Source organism: Oratosquilla oratoria, chromosome 11 (genome assembly GCF_046742065.1).
Source record: "Oratosquilla oratoria isolate Oo_2021 chromosome 11, ASM4674206v1, whole genome shotgun sequence".
NCBI lineage: Eukaryota > Metazoa > Arthropoda > Malacostraca > Stomatopoda > Squillidae > Oratosquilla > Oratosquilla oratoria.
In genome coordinates, this window is record NC_134787.1 from 13,058,023 (window position 1) to 13,078,022 (window position 20,000).

Consider the following 20,000-nt stretch of genomic DNA (forward strand, 5'->3'; position numbering starts at 1 on the left):
TTCTGAATGTCTTGCGCGGAATGCTCGACCCCAAACCAGAGACCAGGGTCACCATTTGGCAGGTGAGCCAAGTTAGACTCCCAAGGAGGAGGAAAGGGGAAGAAAAATGAAAAGTTTCCTTTGTAGACGATGGCGGTTGAGAACATTGCATCTGTGCACACTTTGAAGTAAAAGTAACAATAATAAAAATAAATAAATAAAAAAAAATCCCCTCAGCTGAATAAAGTAATCTTCAGATGTAACTAGGGGTAGCGTAGGAGGAAACAAATTAGTAATAATATAACACAGCTTTGAGAAATGGTAAATCCTTTCCCTTCAGTACTGGTAAGTACTTATCATTATCACGGTTTCCGCCATTTCTTTTTGTATATGGTCATGCTATAAAAACAAAGCGTCTTGCAGCAACTGACAGGGCTTTGATCTGCCGGTGGTTTCTCACTTGACACTTCGTGAGAGTGGGATGGTGATTGGTAGATATGAAAGTGAGAAATTAGTACATAAAGTTGAAAAACTGAAATTGAACGGTCAGGTAGGATCACTAGAGGTTTTTAGTATGTTATTCAGGACAGTTATCTGAATATACCCTGCAATTCAAAGATGGTTATGAATTTGTTCCATATATAGCCTGCTTTTGTGCTCATACTCGTATACTCTTGGACTGAAGTTCTGAAGTTCATAGTTCAGACAATACCTCAATGCAAAGGCATAATTTGTTGAGTGTGTGTGTGTGTGTGTGTCATGCATCACCCATACATTGGGTCATAGGTGAGCTCTGACTTCTCATTTGGGAAGATAATAACAGTCGATCACAAATCCGACACGTGATTCGTGATCATGATGGAAAGTCACTTCCACTTCCTCCAACCTAAATTATTTTATTTATAGTCACCCGTTTTTATTTTTTTTTAGATTGATTCAGCATTAAAGAAAAGGAAAAAGGAAAACATGAACTGTAGATTCGACAAGTAGAATCTAAAATATCTAAATTCAACATGTAGCATAATTTATGTTAATGAAAGCATCCATTAATATACTGGTATTGAAGAAGTGTACATTACTCTTCATTTCAATCCAATTCATCTATATTACCTATCGTTACATAAGTTACATAAAAAAGGCACCCCTCTCACGCCTAACATCTCCAATAGGAATTCATGCACTAGCAAGATATCAAAATGGCTCACAGGGATTTTGTCACCTTTTGTAGGAAGTTTCTCAAACTCTCATATTAAAACACTCGCCGTGTTCCTTCATGCCAGCCAAAAAGACCACAGAATGGATTGGGATAATACCGCTATCATATTCAAATCCCATTGTAGCTTTACTTACTTAGTTTACTTAGAATTTAGAGGGTTTTCCTCGTTGCTACTTCCAGCCCTGGAGTCTTGTTTTTGCAAGTCAATCTGGTCTGATATGGAGTTTGAGGCTGCCCTGCATTGAGCCGTATACAGGAGGCTCGTCTGGCAGTGTCTTCAGAAATTTGTTTAGGTGTAATTTGAATTTGGTGACTGGGCAGTTCTTGATCTCTGATATGTTTCGGTAGTATGTTGAAGATTGTGGGGCCATTGTGAGTGAAAGTGGAGGCCAAAAGGGTTTCTTTGTTTACATTGTTTACATCTGCCATTTCAAATGACCTCTGTAGACCTACCTCGTCCTTTGGTGGTTGTTTATTTATTATTATTTTTTTTTCCAATTTCCGCTATACACCACCTAGCTGACTGTAACACTGTTATCCTGTGGTGTTTATTGTGCATACTATGTAGGTTTCATGTTGGTTAACGACCTACGCTCTATGAGAAAAAGTAGATAAACACGGAGCTCTCCCGCACGCACGCACGCGGTCTTCCTTTGATTTGTCGTAGGGAAATTGTGGAATCTTCCTTAATCAAACATTTTCCTAACTTCAATACCTCGAAAGGTTAGTGGCTCCCAGATTGCATTACGACAATAGCAGTCAATAAATCAATGTCAAGAGCGGTCATACAAGATACCACAATCTGTCCATCCTTGACCCAAGCACATCAAGAACATGTAACCTGAGTCCTCCCCCACTTTTCCCCGTCCCCTTTTTTGTACTCCTCACTGCCTCATTTATAGCTGTACTCTATCTTGTAACCATTCTGCTGAAGAGGACTACAGATAGTATTCGAAATATACGGTTCCCTTGTACTTTTGATATCATTTCTCCGATAGTGGGTTTAAGTATATATTTACAAATGTGTTATAGCATTACAGTTTCCCACACATATATATATATTTATATATATTTATATATATATACATATATATGTATACACCCCCCCACACACACATACACACACACACACACACACACACACACAGACACACACACACACACATATATATATATATATATATATATATATGTATATATCTGTATATATATATGTGTGTGTGTGTGTGTATGTAACATGAGGTAAGGTATTCCGTTATTAATATGGCTTACATCAACTTTAACAAATTACAATGTCTCATTGTTTCTTGTCTTAACACAATTATCCTTACTTCTAAGTAATACTGTGATAAATTTATTTACAGTAGCTTTAACAAGCGTGTTGATATATATCGTATATATATAATATATATGATAACCTTGTTTATGTCGTAAAACTACGATGTAAACCTATACACTTCTTGAACCCAATTAGTGAAGATAAGACACTGTAATACTTCGAAATGAAACCAGTTTGACATCTTGTCCAATATGGTGACAGTCTGAATTTTGGCCTGAGGAGCATCAAACGATTTTATTCATCTGAGGGTCGGCGATGGTTCCAGATGGGGTCTTCAACAGTCATGACCTTCTTCAGTCTTGGGGCTCGACCATCAGCTGCAGAAAGTTGCCTGATGTCGCCTCAAAACAATAGATAGAAAAAATATATATAGAATAAATCAAGTAATATGTAAATATATGAATAGATAAGTTAAAATGTTTATTAATTCACTTTTAATTAATTAAAAGATTGATACATAATTGAATAGAAATATAGATAAAGAAGGAAAATGAGTGACTGTAATGAAGGTGTTATGTTATGATACGTATAGTTATGTGATGTAAATTTTACTGCTTCGAATGATAGATCATAATCAATAAGCACTCAATATACTTCAGTTTGTTCTCTTCTTAAAGTCAAATAAATTCTTTAAACTCTTAACCATCCATAGTTTTCCTCAAACTTGTTTCTTGTTCTTTTCGACTTGCTTAAGATTTCCTCAAATTGCTTATGCTATGTTTGACTCTACTTTCCTTTGATTTACTGTTGTTTTCCTCAAATTCCTTTTGGTTATCTTTGACTTTTACTTAACATATGGTTCAATATTCTTTTGTTTTGTTTTTTCTATTTTTTCATCGACGATTTTTGTTTTATCCAAATTACTGTTTTCCTTGGCAGACTTTTGTTTTCCTTGACGTTCCTTTGTTTCCCCAGCCATTCTTTTGTTTTCCTCGAATTTCTTTTGTTTTCCTCTTTCGGCAGCAGTTTTTTGGAACAGCGTTTGTAGGAACCGTTGCTATCGCGCCTTAATTCGTCGTTTGCCGAGTTGATGGGATCCCAGGTAGTTTATCTTCCTCGTAGACGTCTCTAGAGACGACAGCTTTGTCCGTCAAGGGAAATCATTAATGTGTTGACTGTGTGGTCTATTGTCGTGTTAATTGTGTCGTCTATTGTTACATTAATCACGTCGACGGTCTGTGGTCATGGTTACTTCTCAGCCAGTGCCATGGCGAGTCACGTGCCAAACGTGCGCCCTCTCTCCCTTGCCTGTTCTCGTTATGTGTATAGACGTTCTGTTCAGTAATTCTGTGGCATAGGCCAGAAATGCTGTGCGCCCTGTAAGTATGGGTGTACATGTATTTATTTTCTTATATTTTTACCCGTTTGTGTATCATTTTATTCATTTAGTCATTAGTTGATTTATTCATTTATTTATTCCTTTTCTATCTGTTCACTCGTTTATGTAATTATTTATCTATATGATTATTTACTTGTTTATTAACTTATTTACTTATTTATCCAAAAGGTGAACCCTTCTTTGACTGCGTTAGTACAGTAACACATTTCATACGTTCTCTCGTAGTAGTCGTCAGTCGATCTTATTCAAACGAGGATCAGGTCCTCAAGACACATAACCAAGGATAACGGTTTCCCATGCTGTAGGGACAACTAAAGAGACATTCTTGCCACCCATGTTTCTTTGTTATGGTTTCCTTATGACTCTTTCGTTGTCTGTTGCTGTTTGTTGTTGCCGCTGTCGTATGCCAATTCATGGTACCAGTACGTGTATGCTGGGTAGCTCTAGGTTCGTTATCACCTGTTTTGGAGGTTGACTCAACCTCTTTGTGCTACACTTGGGTTACATATTACAATGATAAAATATGCCAAGAACATAAGATAAAATGTCTGCAGATAGGTGTTCCTGAAAGGAAACGAAGAAAAGATTACTGATTCAATTGAGAATTGTGACGTACAGTTCAATGGTCTCTCTCGCTCTCTCTCTCTCTCTCTCTCTCTCTCTCTCTCTCTCTCTCTCTCTCTCTCTCTCTCTCTCTCTCTCTGTGTGTGTGTGTGTATGTGTGTGTGTGTGTGCTACTAAGCACTGGGAAAGTGCTCGTGCATATTTGGTCAAATCTGCCTTCCATGTTCATTCACCGGACTGGCTCTTCCTCCTTCGCCGACTTGGACGAAGTTGTCAGGATGCGTCGACTTTACCGTGCCAAAAACTCCGTTCTCCAAATTTTCCTGCGACTAAGGACGCTCTTCACTTGCTGCTCGAGAGGAACACCCGAAGAAGATCCCCCCGAAGTTCCTGCAGTTAAAACTGCCGAAGTGAAGAACACCGAGGATCTGCAAGTAAATCCTCAAGAAAATGGCTCTACTTCGGTGACCTTCGCGGAAACAAGGAGTTCTTCCTTCAGCGACAACTACACCGTCAGTTCCCTCCTCGCCGAAGGAGGCTTCGCGAAGACGGTTCTGGTCACCAACGTCACCTCGGGTCTCACAAGCGTGGCCAAGATCCCCACACGGAGGGACGACTGCGCCATCGAGACTTCCAAGGAGACTGAAGCTCTCAGTGCCCTTTCCCACCCCAATATCGTCCGTCTAGTCGACATCGCGACGGACGGGGTGTGCGACATCGTTGTGACGGAGTACTGCCCCGGCGGGACGCTGTGCCACGCCCTCGAAAAACATCTAAAGGCACCTTCTCGGTCCTGGGGCAATCGGATAGTCTTCTACTTCAGGCAGATCGTGTCTGCCATCTCCTTCATGCATGAAAACAACTTCGTCCACCTCGACTTGAAGAGCGAGAACATGGTCCTTGACGCCAAAAAGAGAATCGTGAAAGTCATCGACTTTGGCCTGTCAGTCAGGACGTCGACGGTGTATGGCCGAGACATGAATGGTAGCCAGGGTACTCCATGGTATGTTGCTCCCGAGGTATTGGACAAGGCCCAGCACCCTTACGCAGGAGGAAAGGTCGATGTGTGGGCCTTGGGATGTGTCCTGTACGAGTTGTGTGAGGGCCACCTGCCTTACTTTGAGCCCTGGATAAATGACCTCCTCCTCAAGCACCAGATGACATACTACCTGAGGTGCTGCGCAGGCGGAGGACCTGCCCTCAAGACCGTGATGCCAGGAGTCTTCAGCAAAGCCCAAGAGCAGGCTCTTCTGAATGTCTTGCGCGGAATGCTCGACCCTAGACCAGAGACCAGGGTCACCATTTGGCAGGTGAGCCAAGTTAGACTCCCATGGAGGAAGGAAGGGGAAGAAAAATGAAAAGTTTCCTTTGTAGACGATGTCGGTTGAGAATATTGCATCTGTGCACACTTTGAAGTAAAAAAAAAAGTAATAATAAAATAAAAATAAAAAATAGGAAAAAAAAAAAAAACCCTCAGCTGAATAAAGTAATCTTCAGATGTAACTAGGGGTAGGAGGAAGCACATTACTAATAATATAACACAGCTTTGAGAAATGGTAAATCCTATCCCTTCAGTACTGGTAAGTACTTATCATTATCACGGTTTCCGCCATTTCTTTTTGTATATAGTCATACTATAATAAAGCGTTTTGCAGCAACTGACAGGGCTTTGATCTGCCAGTTATTTCTCACTTGACACTTCGTGTGAGTGGGATGGTGACTGGTAGAGTTTCTGATCGTGTCGTTACATGGCTAGTTCACTACCAACCATTTCGATTCATTGTTCGGTCTTTTCGTTCCTCTATCATATCGGATACAGGGCGTTTCACTACATGGCCAGTTCGCTACCAATCATTTCGGTACATAGTTCGGTCGTTTCGCTACATTTTTTCATAAACTAAAACTGAACGGTCAGGTATGATCAATGGAGATTTATAGTATGTTATTCAGGACAGTTATCTGAATATACCCTGCAATTTAAAGGTTATGAATTTGTACCATATATAGCCTTCTTTGGTGCTAATGATCTTGGACTGAAATTCTGAAGTTCATGATTCAGACAATACCTCAATGCAAAGACGTAAGTTGTTGAGTGTGTGTGTGTGTGTGTATATGTCATGTATTACCCATACCTTGGGTCATAGGTGAGCTCTGACCTATCGTTCGGGAAGATAACAGTCGATCACGAATCCAATACGTGATCCGTGATCATGATGGAAAGTCACTTCCACTTCCTCCAACCTAAAGTATTTTATTTATAGTCAACCCTTTTTCATTTTTTTTTTAGATTACAAACGATTACAAAGGATTACAAAGGCAAAGCATGCCGACAGGAGACCTTTTGATCCATATCTAGGTCGGATGCAAAAAAAAAAAAAAAAAAAAAAATCATATTAATAATAAATTAAAACTATAACAATGTAAATAACAATTAAAATACATAAATAAATGCATTGGTATAGTTGAATAACAAACAAACAGGTAAATAGTAAATGATAATAAATTGACATATAACTAATAATAAATGAAAATCAGACAGACAAATTATAACAAAACAAAAACAAATAATATAACATAAATTATAATAATTACAGCATCTTACTTAGGTATTTATCTAAATGATTCTTAAAGCTTCGAACTGAACTACATTGCACTACCTGTGCAGGAAGTTTATTCCATTCATTAACTACACGGTTGGCAAAGTTGTTTCTACCTACTTCCAAATTGAATCTATTTCCGGACAGTTTGAGACCATTGTTTCTTGTCTGATTCTCATTCAATGTGAAAATTTGGTCACTTTTGATGTTGTCAATTCCCTTTAAAATCTTAAAGTCACCTCTGAGTCTACGCTTTTTTAGGGAAAACAGATTCATGTGCTTAAGTCGATTTTCGTATGATTTATTTTTGATATTTGGAATCAGTTTTGTGGCTCGCCGTTGTACTTTTTCCAGTCTGTCAATGTCTTTAATGAGATTCGGTGACCATACGGAAACAGCGTATTCCAAATGTGGACGAACTAACGATTTATATAGCTTGTTAATGAGTGATGGACTTTTGAAATCAAAAGATCGCGCAATCAATCCCAGAATCTTATTTGCTTTCTCAGAGGCTGAAATACACTGCTTGGATGATTTGAGGTCGTTACTGATAATTACGCCGAGATCTTTTTCACTATCCACTTTTGTTAACGAATTTCCAAATAACTTGTAATCGTACTTGCTGTTATTTTTACCTATGTGCATTACCTTGCATTTACTTGTGTTAAATTTCATTAGCCACTTTTCAGACCATTGCTGTAATTTATCTAAATCTTCTTGAATATCTAATTGGTTTGAGTGATCATTTGCCACTCCGCACAGTTTTGTATCATCAGCAAATTTGGAAACAGTAGATTTTAGTCCATGGTCTATATCATTTATATATACTATGAATAGAAGTGGCCCAAGAACGGAACCCTGAGGAACTCCACTTGCAACACTTTTCCATCCAGAAGTTTTTCCATTTAAAACAACTCTCTGTTTTCGACCTTTCAACCAATTACTAGTCCAACCTAATAGGCTACCACTTATTCCATGCAAAGCTAATTTAGTAAGTAGTCTTTCGTGTGGGACGGTATCAAAAGCTTTTGCAAAGTCTAGATATATTAAATCTATATTGTTTCTTTTGTCATAATTCGAGACAACTGTGTTGTAGAATTCGAGTAAGTTAGTCACGCAAGAACGTTTCCGTCTGAAACCATGTTGGCTATCATTTATCAAACGGTTACTTTCTAAATGATATTCGATAGCATCTCTGATGATAGTTTCCATTATTTTTCCTACGATCGAAGTCAAACTAATAGGCCTATAGTTATTTGGTTTCTTTTTGTCACCTTTTTTGAATATGGGAGTAACGTTAGCTAGCTTCCATTCTCTTGGGACATCTCCGGATATGATGGATTTCTTGAAAATAATTTCTAATGGAACAACAATCTCATTTTTCATTTCCTTTAAGATTCTTGGATGCCAACCGTCAGGCCCTGGTGTCTTATTAACTTTGAGTTTGTCTATACACCTTTTAATTGTTTCTTTTGTTATATTTACCGTAGTGAGTAAGTTTACCCCAGACTTTTCACAGGTTTCAGTTTGGAATTCACTTTGAGGTGTTTCGTTTACGAATACCGAGCTAAAATAATTGTTTAAGAGATTACACATTCCTTCACTTGAATATTCAAGTTGACCGTCAGCAGATAATAGTGGACCAATGTGATTCCTAACAACCTTTTTATCTCTAATGTAACTATAGAATTCAGTATTAAAGAAAATGAGAAATGAAAGCATGAACTGTAGTTTCGACAAGTAGAATCTAAAATATCTAAATTCATTATGTAGCATAATTTATGTTAATGAAAGCATCCATTAACATATACTGGTATTGAAGAAGTGCACAGTACTTTTCATTTCAATCCAATTCATCGGTATTACCTATCGTTACATAAGTTACATAAAAAGCCACCCCTCTCACGCCTAACATCTGCAATAGGAATTGATGCACCAGCAAGGTATCAAAATGGCTCACAGGGATTTAGTCACCTTTTGTGGGAAGTTTCTCAAACTCTCATATTAAAACACTCGCCGTGTTCCTTCATGCCAGGCAAAAAGACCACAGAATGGATTGGGATAATACCGCTATCATATTCAAATCCCATTGTAGCTTTACTTACTTAGTTTACTTAGAATTTAGAGGGTCTTCCTCATAGCTGTTGTGGTCCACCGCTACTTCCTGTCCTGGAGTCTTCTTTTTGCAAGTTAATCTGGTCTGATATGGAGTTTGAGGCTGCCCTGCATTGAGCTGTATACCCAGGTACAGGAGGCTCGTCTGGCAATGTCTTCAGAAATTTGTCTAGGTGTAATTTGAATTTGGTGACTGGGCAGTTCTTGATCTCTCTGATATATTTGGGTAGTATGTTGAAAATTGTGGGGCCATTGTGAGTGAAACTGGAAGCCAAAAGGGTCCTGATTTCATCTGGAGTAGATGTAGGCAGTGGTTTCTTTTCACGCATGCGACCATTTCTTGTATTATGTGTCTCTTGCATAGACGATGTAGTTGGGTCAGGTACCTGTTTCTCCAGTATTTTCCACACATATATGGCCCGATATCTCTCTCGTCGTCTTTGTTGTGAGTCTAGGCCTAGTTTTTTCAGGCGATCGCAATAATTGAGGCCCTGCATGCCTTTGATTTGCCTGGTGAAGTGTTTTTGGACTCTAGTTCCTGTATATCTGCCCTTTTGTGTGGTGACCAGAGTTGGCTACAGTAGTCGAGTACTGGTTGTATAAATTCCCTCCAAAGTGATAACATTAAATGTTCCTCTCTTGATTTGAAGATCCGAAGTACCCATCCAACCATTTGTCTGGCTTTACTAGTAGTTTTGTAGATGTGGTATTTGTAGGTGGCATCTTCAAATTGTTATTATCCCCATAAGATGTGTTGTTCTGGTTCTTTGTGATTTCTGTGGTGTTGTGTAATTTATTTGTGCCTTTTTGTATATCAACGTTTGTTTCAGTTTGGTGACGCTTGGTCCCCTTGATATGAGTGAATTTGCAAGATTTGTTGAAACATTCGTTATCCCGCAGTGAGTTTGGGCACAAAATAGGATGGTAGTTTGGGCAGCCGCGATCGTCTCTCGGGCTGTGGTTCACAAACTTAGGGCATGGCTTAGGGTGGTTATACTTGCAGCCTTTACCGCTAATTCCGTGTTTGCACATTCCTTTCCTGTAGTATCGGCAGATCCGAACATTGCCTGTTCTTGAGCCTGTAGGGTCGAGACTGGTATTGGCTTGTTTACTGACTGCAGATTTGGTTGCAAGTGGAACAGTGTGATCCTGGTGCTGGTCAAATTGTGGAGCTGAATTTGAATTTGTGGCGGTGTCAACTTCTGGGTTGTTACTTAATGTTGGTGTTTCTGCTGGGATTGAATCCGATGTAGTTGTGGCATATTCGTAGCAATGCTGGGTTCCTTGATGGTCTGTTCCCTGGTTGCTTTCTGATGGACTCCGTATTGATGTTGCCTGTTCATCAATTTCTTTTTGTGCCTCTTTTGCTACCTTTTCCCAACATTCATCCAAGTATTTGGATTTGTAGCATTTTTTCACAGGTTTTCAGTAGACACATAAGATTGTATAACGTGAGTTTTGAACAGTAGTAGTGAATTCATTCCTTGCATTCGCCACACTGAATAGAATGGGTCATGTCATCATCTTTGCTACAGGCAGCACACGTGTTTGTCTGGGGCGAGCTGGTTTCTTTTTTACATTGTTTACATCCGCCATTTTGAATGACCTCTGTAGACCTACCTCGTCCTTTAGTGGTTGTTTATTTTGTTGTTGTTTTTTCTCCAATTTCCACTATACACCACCTAGCTGATTGTAACACTGTGATCCTGTGGTGTTTATTGTGTATACTATGTAGGTTTCATGTTGGTTAAGGCCCTACGCACTATGAGAAAAAGTAGATAAACACGGAGCTCTCCCGCACGAACGCACGCACGCACGCACGCACACGGTCTTCCTTAATCAAACATTTTCGTAACTTCAATACCTCTCGAAAGGTCAGTGGCCCCCAGATTGCATTACGAGGATAGCAGTCAATAAATTAATGTCAAGAGCGGTCGTACAAGATACCACAAATTGTTCATCCTTGACCCAACCACATCAAAAGCATGTAACCTGAGTCCTCCCCCACTTTTCCCCGTCCCCTTTTCTGTACTCCTCACTACCTCATTTATACCTCTTCTCTGTTTTGTAACTACTCTACTGAAGGGGACTACAGATAGTAGTCGAAATATACGGTTCCCCTGTACTTTTGATATTAATTCTCCGATAGTGGGTTTAAGTATATATTTACAAATGTGTTGTAACATTACAGTTTCATATATATATATATATATATATATATATATATATATGTGTGTGTGTGTGTGTGTGTGTGTGTATGTGTATGTAACATGACGTAAGGTATTTGGCATACATCAACTATAACAAATTACAATGTCTCATTGTTTCTTGTCTTAATACAATTATATTCACTTTCAAGTAATACTATGGCAAATGTATTTTCAGTAGCTGTAACAACCGTGTTGATATATATCGTATATATACATATATATATATATATATATATATGTATATATATGTATATATATATATGTATATATATATATGTATATATATATGTATATATATATGTATATATATATTATATATATATATATAATGTATATATATACATATGTATATATATATGTATATATATAAATATATATATATATATATATATATATATACATAGGTATATATATATGTATATATATACACATATGTATATATATATAAATATACATACATATGTATATATATATATATATATATATTATATATATATATAAATATGCATATATATGTATATATATATTATATAAATATGCATATATATATGTATATATTATATATAGATATGCATATATATATTATAAAAATATGCATATATATATATATATATATATATTGGTGTATTTCGGTAGCAGGTTCTCATGTAGACAATTTTGAGGGAAGCCAGAGTTGAACGTGGTCACCACAAGATCAGTCTTATTACAAGAAGACATCTCGAAGCAGCCAAATCCCTCCGACAAGATACCTCCATTACCATCAGGAGAGCAGATAAAACATCATGCTATGTACTCATCCCCACCGACGAGTATATGTCTAAGATCAACGACATCCTCAGTGACTCCAGCAAATTCCAGGTAATTACTAGAAACCCAGTAGAAGACATTAAGAAACGTGCCAACAAATTGGTTTCTTCAGTGAATGCCAAAGTTGGAGGAATTAAACTGTCTCCCCTTACGGGCGATTATGGTTTGGGATATTGCTATGGAAATATTAAAACACATAAACCTGGCAATCCTCTCAGGCCTATAATAAGCCAAATCCCTACACCTACTTACCACCTCGCCAAACGTCTTAATGATCTTCTTAGCCCCTTCACTCCCAGAGACTACAGCCTCTCTTCCCCATCAGACTTCCTCGACCTCCTGAAGGGATCCAGCGGCGAAGGTGTTATAGCATCCCTCGATGTTGAAAGTCTCTACACTAACATCGATATTGACCGGACAATCCAGTTCATCCTAGAAGAGATCTACCCTGAAGGCAGCCCACCAAAAATTGACATTCCAAAAGTTTCCTTGCAGGCCCTTCTGGAACTCTGCACGAAAGAGGCCCCTTTCGTTTCACCCGACGGCAGAATGTTCCGGCAAATAGACGGCATCGCTATGGGTTCGCCCCTAGGCGTTCTTTTTGCCAATTTCTTTATGGGTCGCATAGAAAGAGACGTCTTCTCCATCCAACAGAAGCCACGAATCTACGCCAGGTATATCGATGACATCTTCGTATTGGCTAAAGACGATGACGAATTACAACACCTCCACCATTGCCTCCAGGAGGCATCGGGACTCAATCTCTCTGTAGAAAACAGTTCAGACGGATGTCTTCCTTTCCTCGATATTTTAGTTAACCAGCAACCGCATGGATTTTACACGAAAGTATTCTGTAAACCAACCAACCCAGGACTTTGCCTCAACGGAAGGAGTGAGTGTCCTGACAGGTACAAACGCGCCACAATCTCCGCGTATGTGAGGAGAGCACTCACACATTGCAGTAGTTGGCAGACCGTCCATGAGGAATTAGAACGAGCCACCCAGGTCCTCGTGAATAATGGATATTCAAACTCAGAAGTCTCCAAAGCTATCAACATCCAGCTTGACAGGTGGTACATCAAAGAAAATACCGCAACATCTGCAGGACACCATTTCCGTCTGTACTACCGTGGATACATGAACAGCCAATACAAACAAGATGAAAGAGCCCTTAAGGATATAATTTCCAAATACGTAGAAACAACCCACAAGGACGACAGACTGAACCTCACAATCTACTACAAAAACAAGAAAACACATCACCTCCTCCTAAAAAACAGCCCCAAAACTGACATCCCAGAGCTTCAACGTAGCCATCTAGTGTACGAATATAAATGCCTTTCAGGGAACTGTGTAGCCCTGCCCTCCACGAACATTGGAAGAACCACTACGAAGCTCTCCAGGCGCCTCACACTCCATCTATCAAACGGAGCTCCAAAGAAGCACTCAGAAGAGGTTCACGGGGTTAGTCTGACCAGAGAAATGATAGTCGGAGGAACTTCCATCCTGCATATCGAAAGAGATTACTCCCGTCTACGTATATTAGAAGCCCTTTATATAAAAAATAAAAACCCTTCTCTCAACTCACAAATCACTGACATGTACACCATTCCTAGCCTTAGAAATTTCCAAAACAGTTACAAGATAGTTAAAGAAGAGGACGGACGGCGTACGGCTCAGGCAGGTTCGCAAGCGGGATCCCGGGTTAATGCCTAGATCCCTATTGGCCAGCCTCGACCAATCACGTTCCTCCTTTTTCTTCCACTCTGTATTTAGTTCCCTATATAAACTGTTCCCTTCTTTGCCTGTACCATAACCTGAAGATGACCTATGTAGGTCGAAAGCTTGTTTTAATAAAGTGTTCTTCATCTACAAGAACTTTCTATGTCTTTCGGACAACTTTTATGGGAGCTTCCCATTGCTCACCGTTCCATCATCAGAGATGTAGAACTTCTCAGCAAAAAAGTCGTGAACGCAGAAGCTGCTGTGAACTTCAATCAAAATATATATATATATATATCGTGTTGTTTTTTTCTCCAATTTCCACTATACACCACCTAGCTGACTGTAACACGGTGACCCTGTGTTGTTTATTGTGTATACTATGTAGGTTTCATGTTGGTTAAGGACCTACGCACTATGAGAAAAAGTAGATAAACACGGAGCTCTCCCACACGCACGCACGCACGCACGAACGCACGCACGCGGTCTTCCCTTGATTTTTCGTAGGAAAATTGTTGAATCTTCCTTAATCAAACATCTTCCTAACTTCAATACCTCAAAAGGTCAGTGGCCCCCAGATTGCATTACGAGGATAGCAGTCAATAAATTAATGTCAAGAGCGGTCGTACAAGATACCACAAACTGTCCATCCTTGACCCAACCACATCAAGAGCATGTAACCTGAGTCCTCCCCCACTTTTCCCCGTCCCCTTTTCTGCACTCCTCACTACCTCTTTAATACATGTACTTTATCTTTTAACCATTCTTCTGAAGGGGACTAAAGATAGTCGTCGAAATATACGGTTCCCCTTGTACTTTTGATATAATTTCTCCGATAGTGGGTTTAAGTATATATTTACATATGTATTATAAGATTACAGTTTCCCATATATATATATATATATATATATATATATATATATATAATATATATATATATGTGTGTGTGTGTGTGTGTAACTCAATGTACTTCAGATTGTTCTTTTCTTAAAGTCAAATAACTTCTTTAAACTCTTAACCATCCATAGTTTGTCCTCCAACTTGTTTCTTGTTCTTTTCGACTTGCTGAAGTTTTCTTCAAATTGCATGTCCTATGTCTGACTCTACTTTTGTTTGATTTACTGTTGTTTTCCTCAAATTCCTTTTGTTTATCCTCGACTTTTATTTAACATATGGTTCAATATTGTTTTGTTTTGTTTTTTCTGTTTTTTCCTCGACGTTTTTTTGTTTTATCCAAATTACTGTTTTCCTTGTCTCTCTTTTGTTTTCCCAGCCATTCTTTTGTTTTCCTCTTTCGGCAGCGGTTTTGGGAACAACGTCTCTAGGAACCGTTCCTATCGCGCCTTAATTCGTCTTTTACCGAGTTGATGGGTCTCAGGTAGTTTATCTTCCTCGTAGATGTCTCTTGAGACGACAGCTTTGTTCGTCGAGGGAAATCATTAATGTGTTGACTATGTGGTCTATTGTCGTGTTAATTGTGTCGTCTATTGTTACATTAATTACGTCGACGGACTGTGGTCATGGTTACTTCTCAGCCAGTGCCATGGCGAGTCTCGTGCCAAACGTGCCACCCTCTCTCCCTTGCCTGTTCTCGTTATGTGTATGAACGTTCTGTTTTTTTTTAATTCTGTGGCATAGACCAGAAATGCTGTGCGCACTGTATACATGGGTATACATGTATTTATTTTCTTATATTTTTACTCGTTTGTGTATCATTTTATTCATTTATTCATTAGTTGATTTATTCATTTATTAATTTATTGATTCCTTTTCTATCTATTCACTCGTTTATGTGATTATATATTTATCTATATGATTATTTACTTGTTTATTTACTTATTTACTTATTTATCCAAAAGTTGAACCCTTATTTAACTGCGTTAGTACAGTAACACATTTCATACGTTCTCTCGTAGCTGTCGTCAGTTGATCTTATTCAAACGAGGACCAGGTCCTCAAGACACATAACCAAGGATAACTGTTTCCCATGCTGAAGGGACAAATAAAGAGACATTCTTTACACCCATGTTTCTTTGTTATGGTTTCCTTATGACACTTTCGTTGCCTGTTGATGTTTGTTGTTGCCGCTGTTGTATGCCAATTCATGTTACCAATACGTATATCCTGGGGGTCTAGGTTCGTTATCACATCACCTGCTTTGGAGGTTGACTTCTCCCTCCTTTTGCTACACTTGGGTTACATATTACAATGATAGAATGTGCCAAGAACAGGAGATAAAATGTCTGCAGAGAGGTGTTACAGGAAACGAAGAAGAGATTACTGATGCAATTGAGAATTGTGACATACAGTTAAATGAAAAATAGACTCTCTCTCTCTCTCTCTGTGTGTGTGTGTGCGTGTGTGTGTGTGTGTGTGTGTGTGTGTGTGTTACAAAGTACTTGGTAAGTGCTTGTGCATATTTGGCTAAATCTGACCTCCATGTTCTACCACCGGACTGGCTCTCCCTCCTTCGCCGACTTGGACGAAGTTGTGAAGATGCGTCGACCTTATCGTGCCAATATTTCTGTTCTCCAAAATTTCCTTCGACTAAGGACACTCTTCACGTGTTGCTCAAGAGGAACACCCGAAGATCTTCAAAGAGGAAAATCATGCAAGGATCCCCCCGAAGTTCCTCCTTCAGTCAAGACTGCCAACTTGAAGAACACCGAAGAACACCAAGTAAGTCCGCAAGAAAATGGCAGTCCATCTTCAGGGGGACACAAGACGAAGGAACCAGGAGGAAATAAGTCCTCGATAAAGGACAAAACATACAATGGATCTCTGTCGAGCTGGACTTCGGTGACCTTCGAGGACACAAGAAGATCTTCCTTCAGCGACAACTACACCGTCAATTCCCTTCTCGCCGAAGGAGGCTTCGCGAAGACGGTTCTGGTCACCAACGTTACCTCGGGTCTCACAAGCGTGGCCAAGATCCCCACCCGGAGGGACGACTGCGCCATCGAGACTTCCAAGGAGACTGAAGCTTTCGCGGCCCTCAGCCACCCCAACATCGTCCGTCTAGTCGACATCGCGACGGACGGGGTGTGCGACATCGTTGTGACGGAGTACTGCCCCGGCGGGACGCTGTGCCACGCCCTGGAAAGACATCTGAAGACACCTTCTCGTTCGTGGGGCAATCGGATCGTCTACTACTTCAGACAGCTGGTGTCTGCCATCTCCTTCTTGCATGAGAATAACTTCGTCCACCTCGACTTGAAGAGCGAGAACATGGTCCTTGACGCCAAAAAGAGAATCGTGAAAGTCATCGACTTTGGCCTGTCAGTCAGGACGTCGACGGTCTATGGGCGAGACATGAATGGTAGCCAGGGTACCCCATGGTATGTTGCTCCCGAGGTATTGGAAAGGTCGATGTGTGGGCCTTGGGATGTGTCCTGTACGAACTGTGTGAGGGCCACCTTCCTTACTTTGAGCCCTGGATAAATGACCTCCTCCTCAAGCACCAGATGAGATACTACCTGAGGTGCTGCGCAGGCGGAGGACCTGCCCTCAAGACCGTGATGCCAGGAGTCTTCAGCAAAGCCCAAGAGCGAGCTCTTCTGAACGTCCTGCGCGGAATGCTCGACCCCAATCCAGAGACCAGGGTCACCATTTGGCAGGTGAGCCAAGTTAGACTCCCATGGAGGAGGAAAGGGGAAGAAAAATGAAAAGTTTCCTTAGTAGACGATGTCGGCTGAGAATATTGCAACTCTGCACACTTTAAAGTAAAAAGAATAATTATAAAATAGAAATAGAAAATAGAAGAAAAACTCCCCTCAGCTGAATAAAGTAATCTTCAGATGTAACTAGGGGTAGGAGGAAGCACATTACTAATAATATAACAGTTTTGAGAATTGTAAATCCAATCCCTTCAGTACTGGTAAGTACTTTCATTTTCACGATTTCCGCCATTTCTTTTGCTATATACTCATGCTTTAAAAACAAAGCGTCTTGAAGCAACTGACAGGGCTTTGATCTGTCAGTGGTTTCCCACTTGACACTTCGTGAAAGTGGGATGGTGATTGGTAGATATGAAAGTGAGAAATTAGTACATAAAATTGATAAGTTGAAATTGAACGGTCAGGTGGGATCACTAGAGGTTTTTAGTATGTTATTCAGGACAGTTATCTGAATATACCCTGCAATTTAAAGATTGTTATGGGTTTTCCATATACTGCCTGCTTTTTTGTTCATCCGCGTATAATCATGGACTGAAGTTCTGAAGCTCATGATTCAGACAATACCTCAATGCAAAGACATAATTTATTAAGTGTGTGTGTGTATGTCATGTATTACCCATACATTGGGTCATAGGTGAGCTCTGACCTCTTATTCGGGAAGATAATAACAGTCGATCACGAATCCAACACGTGATCCGTGATGATGATGGGAAGTCACTTCCACTTCCTCCAACCTAAAGTATTTCATTTATAGTCACCCGTTTTTATTTTTTTTAGATTGATTCAGCATTAAAGAAAATGAGAAATGAAACCATGAACTGTAGTTTCGACAAGTAGAATGTAAAATATCTAAATTCAACATGTAGCATAATTTATGTTCATGAAAGCATCCATTAACATATACTGGTATTGAAGAAGTGTACATTGCTCTTATTTCAATCCAATTCATCTGTATTACCTATCGTTACATAAGTTACATAAAAAAGGCACCTCTCTCACGCCTAAGATCTCCAATAGGAACTGATACACCAGCAAGGTATCAAAATGGCTCACAGGGATTTTGTCACCTTTTGTGGGAAGTTTTTCAAACTCTCATATTAAAACACTCGCCGTGTTCCTTCATGCCAGCCAAAAAGACCACAGAATAGATTGGGATAATACCGCTATCATATTCAAATCCCATTGTAGCTTTACTTACTTAGTTTACTTAGAATTTAGAGGGTCTTCCTCATTGCTACTTCCAGCCCTGGAGTCTTCTTTTTGGAAGTCAATCTGGTCTGATATTGAGTTTGAGGCTGCCCTGCATTGAACTGTATACCCAGGTACAGGAGGCTCGTCTGGCAGTGTCTTCAGAAATTTGTCTAGGTGTAATTTGAATTTGGTGACTGAGCAGTTTTTGATCTCTCTGATATGTTTCGGTAGTATGTTGAAGGTTCTGGGGCCATTGTGAGTGAAACTGGAGGCCAAAAGGGTTTCTTTGTTTACATTGTTTACATCCGCCATTTTGAATGACCTCTGTAGACCTGCCTCCCTCGTCCTTTGGTGGTTGTTTATTTTGTTTGTTTTTTTCTCCAATTTCCACTATACACCACCTAGCTGACTGTAACACTGTGATCCTGTGGTGTTTATTGTGTATACTATGTAGGTTTCATGTTGGTTAAGGCCCTACGCACTATGAGAAAAGCTAGATAAACACAGAGCTCTCCCGCACGCACGCACGCACGCACGCGGTCTTCCTTTGATTTGTCGTAGGGAAATTGTGGAATCTTCCTTAATCAAAAGGTCAGTGGCCCCCAGATTGCACTACGAGGATAGCAGTCAATAGATTAATGTCAAGAGCGGTCATACAAGATACCACAAACTGTCCATCCTTGACCCAACCAACCACATCAAGAGCATGTAACCTGAGTCCTCCCCCACTTTTCCCCGTCCCCCTTCTGTACTCCTCACTACCTCATTTATACCTGTACTCTATCTTGTAACCATTCTGCTAAAGAGGACTACAGATAGTAGTCGAAATATACGGTTCCCTTGTACTTTTGATATCATTTCTCCGATAGTGGGTTTAAGTATATATTTACAAATGTGTTATAGCATTACAGTTTCCCACACACACACACACATATATTTATATATATATATGATACACACACACACACACACACACACACATACACACACACACATATATATATATATATATATATATATATATATATATATATATATATATATGAGTGGAAAGGGTGATGAGGTAAACGCCAAAAAACCGTTGGAGTTTATTACTAACGTTCGTTCTTAAAGGACTTCCTCAGAGTATAGACTAAGAAAATATTTACAGCTTAAATACTTCATTTCTTACCCCGTTCCTCCCCTGTCTCCGTCCTTCCTTCGTTCCGAGGTGAAGCGGAACGAAGGAAGGACGGAGACAGGGG

General features: G+C 39.6%; 1 protein-coding gene across 1 annotated transcript; it reads left to right on the forward strand.

The window, feature by feature from the left end:
* Positions 1-4,715: 4,715 nt before the first annotated feature.
* LOC143029960 (uncharacterized) lies at positions 4,716-5,795 on the forward strand. The gene has a single exon (XM_076193171.1). It carries the CDS (start codon positions 4,716-4,718, stop codon positions 5,793-5,795), a length of 1,080 nt encoding a protein of 359 aa, XP_076049286.1.
* Positions 5,796-20,000: the final 14,205 nt, after the last annotated feature.

What these genes read in the sequence shown, in the direction of transcription:
- LOC143029960 (XM_076193171.1), top strand. Translation starts at nt 4,716, where the DNA reads ATGCGTCGACTTTACCGTGCCAAAAACTCCGTTCTCCAAATTTTCCTG.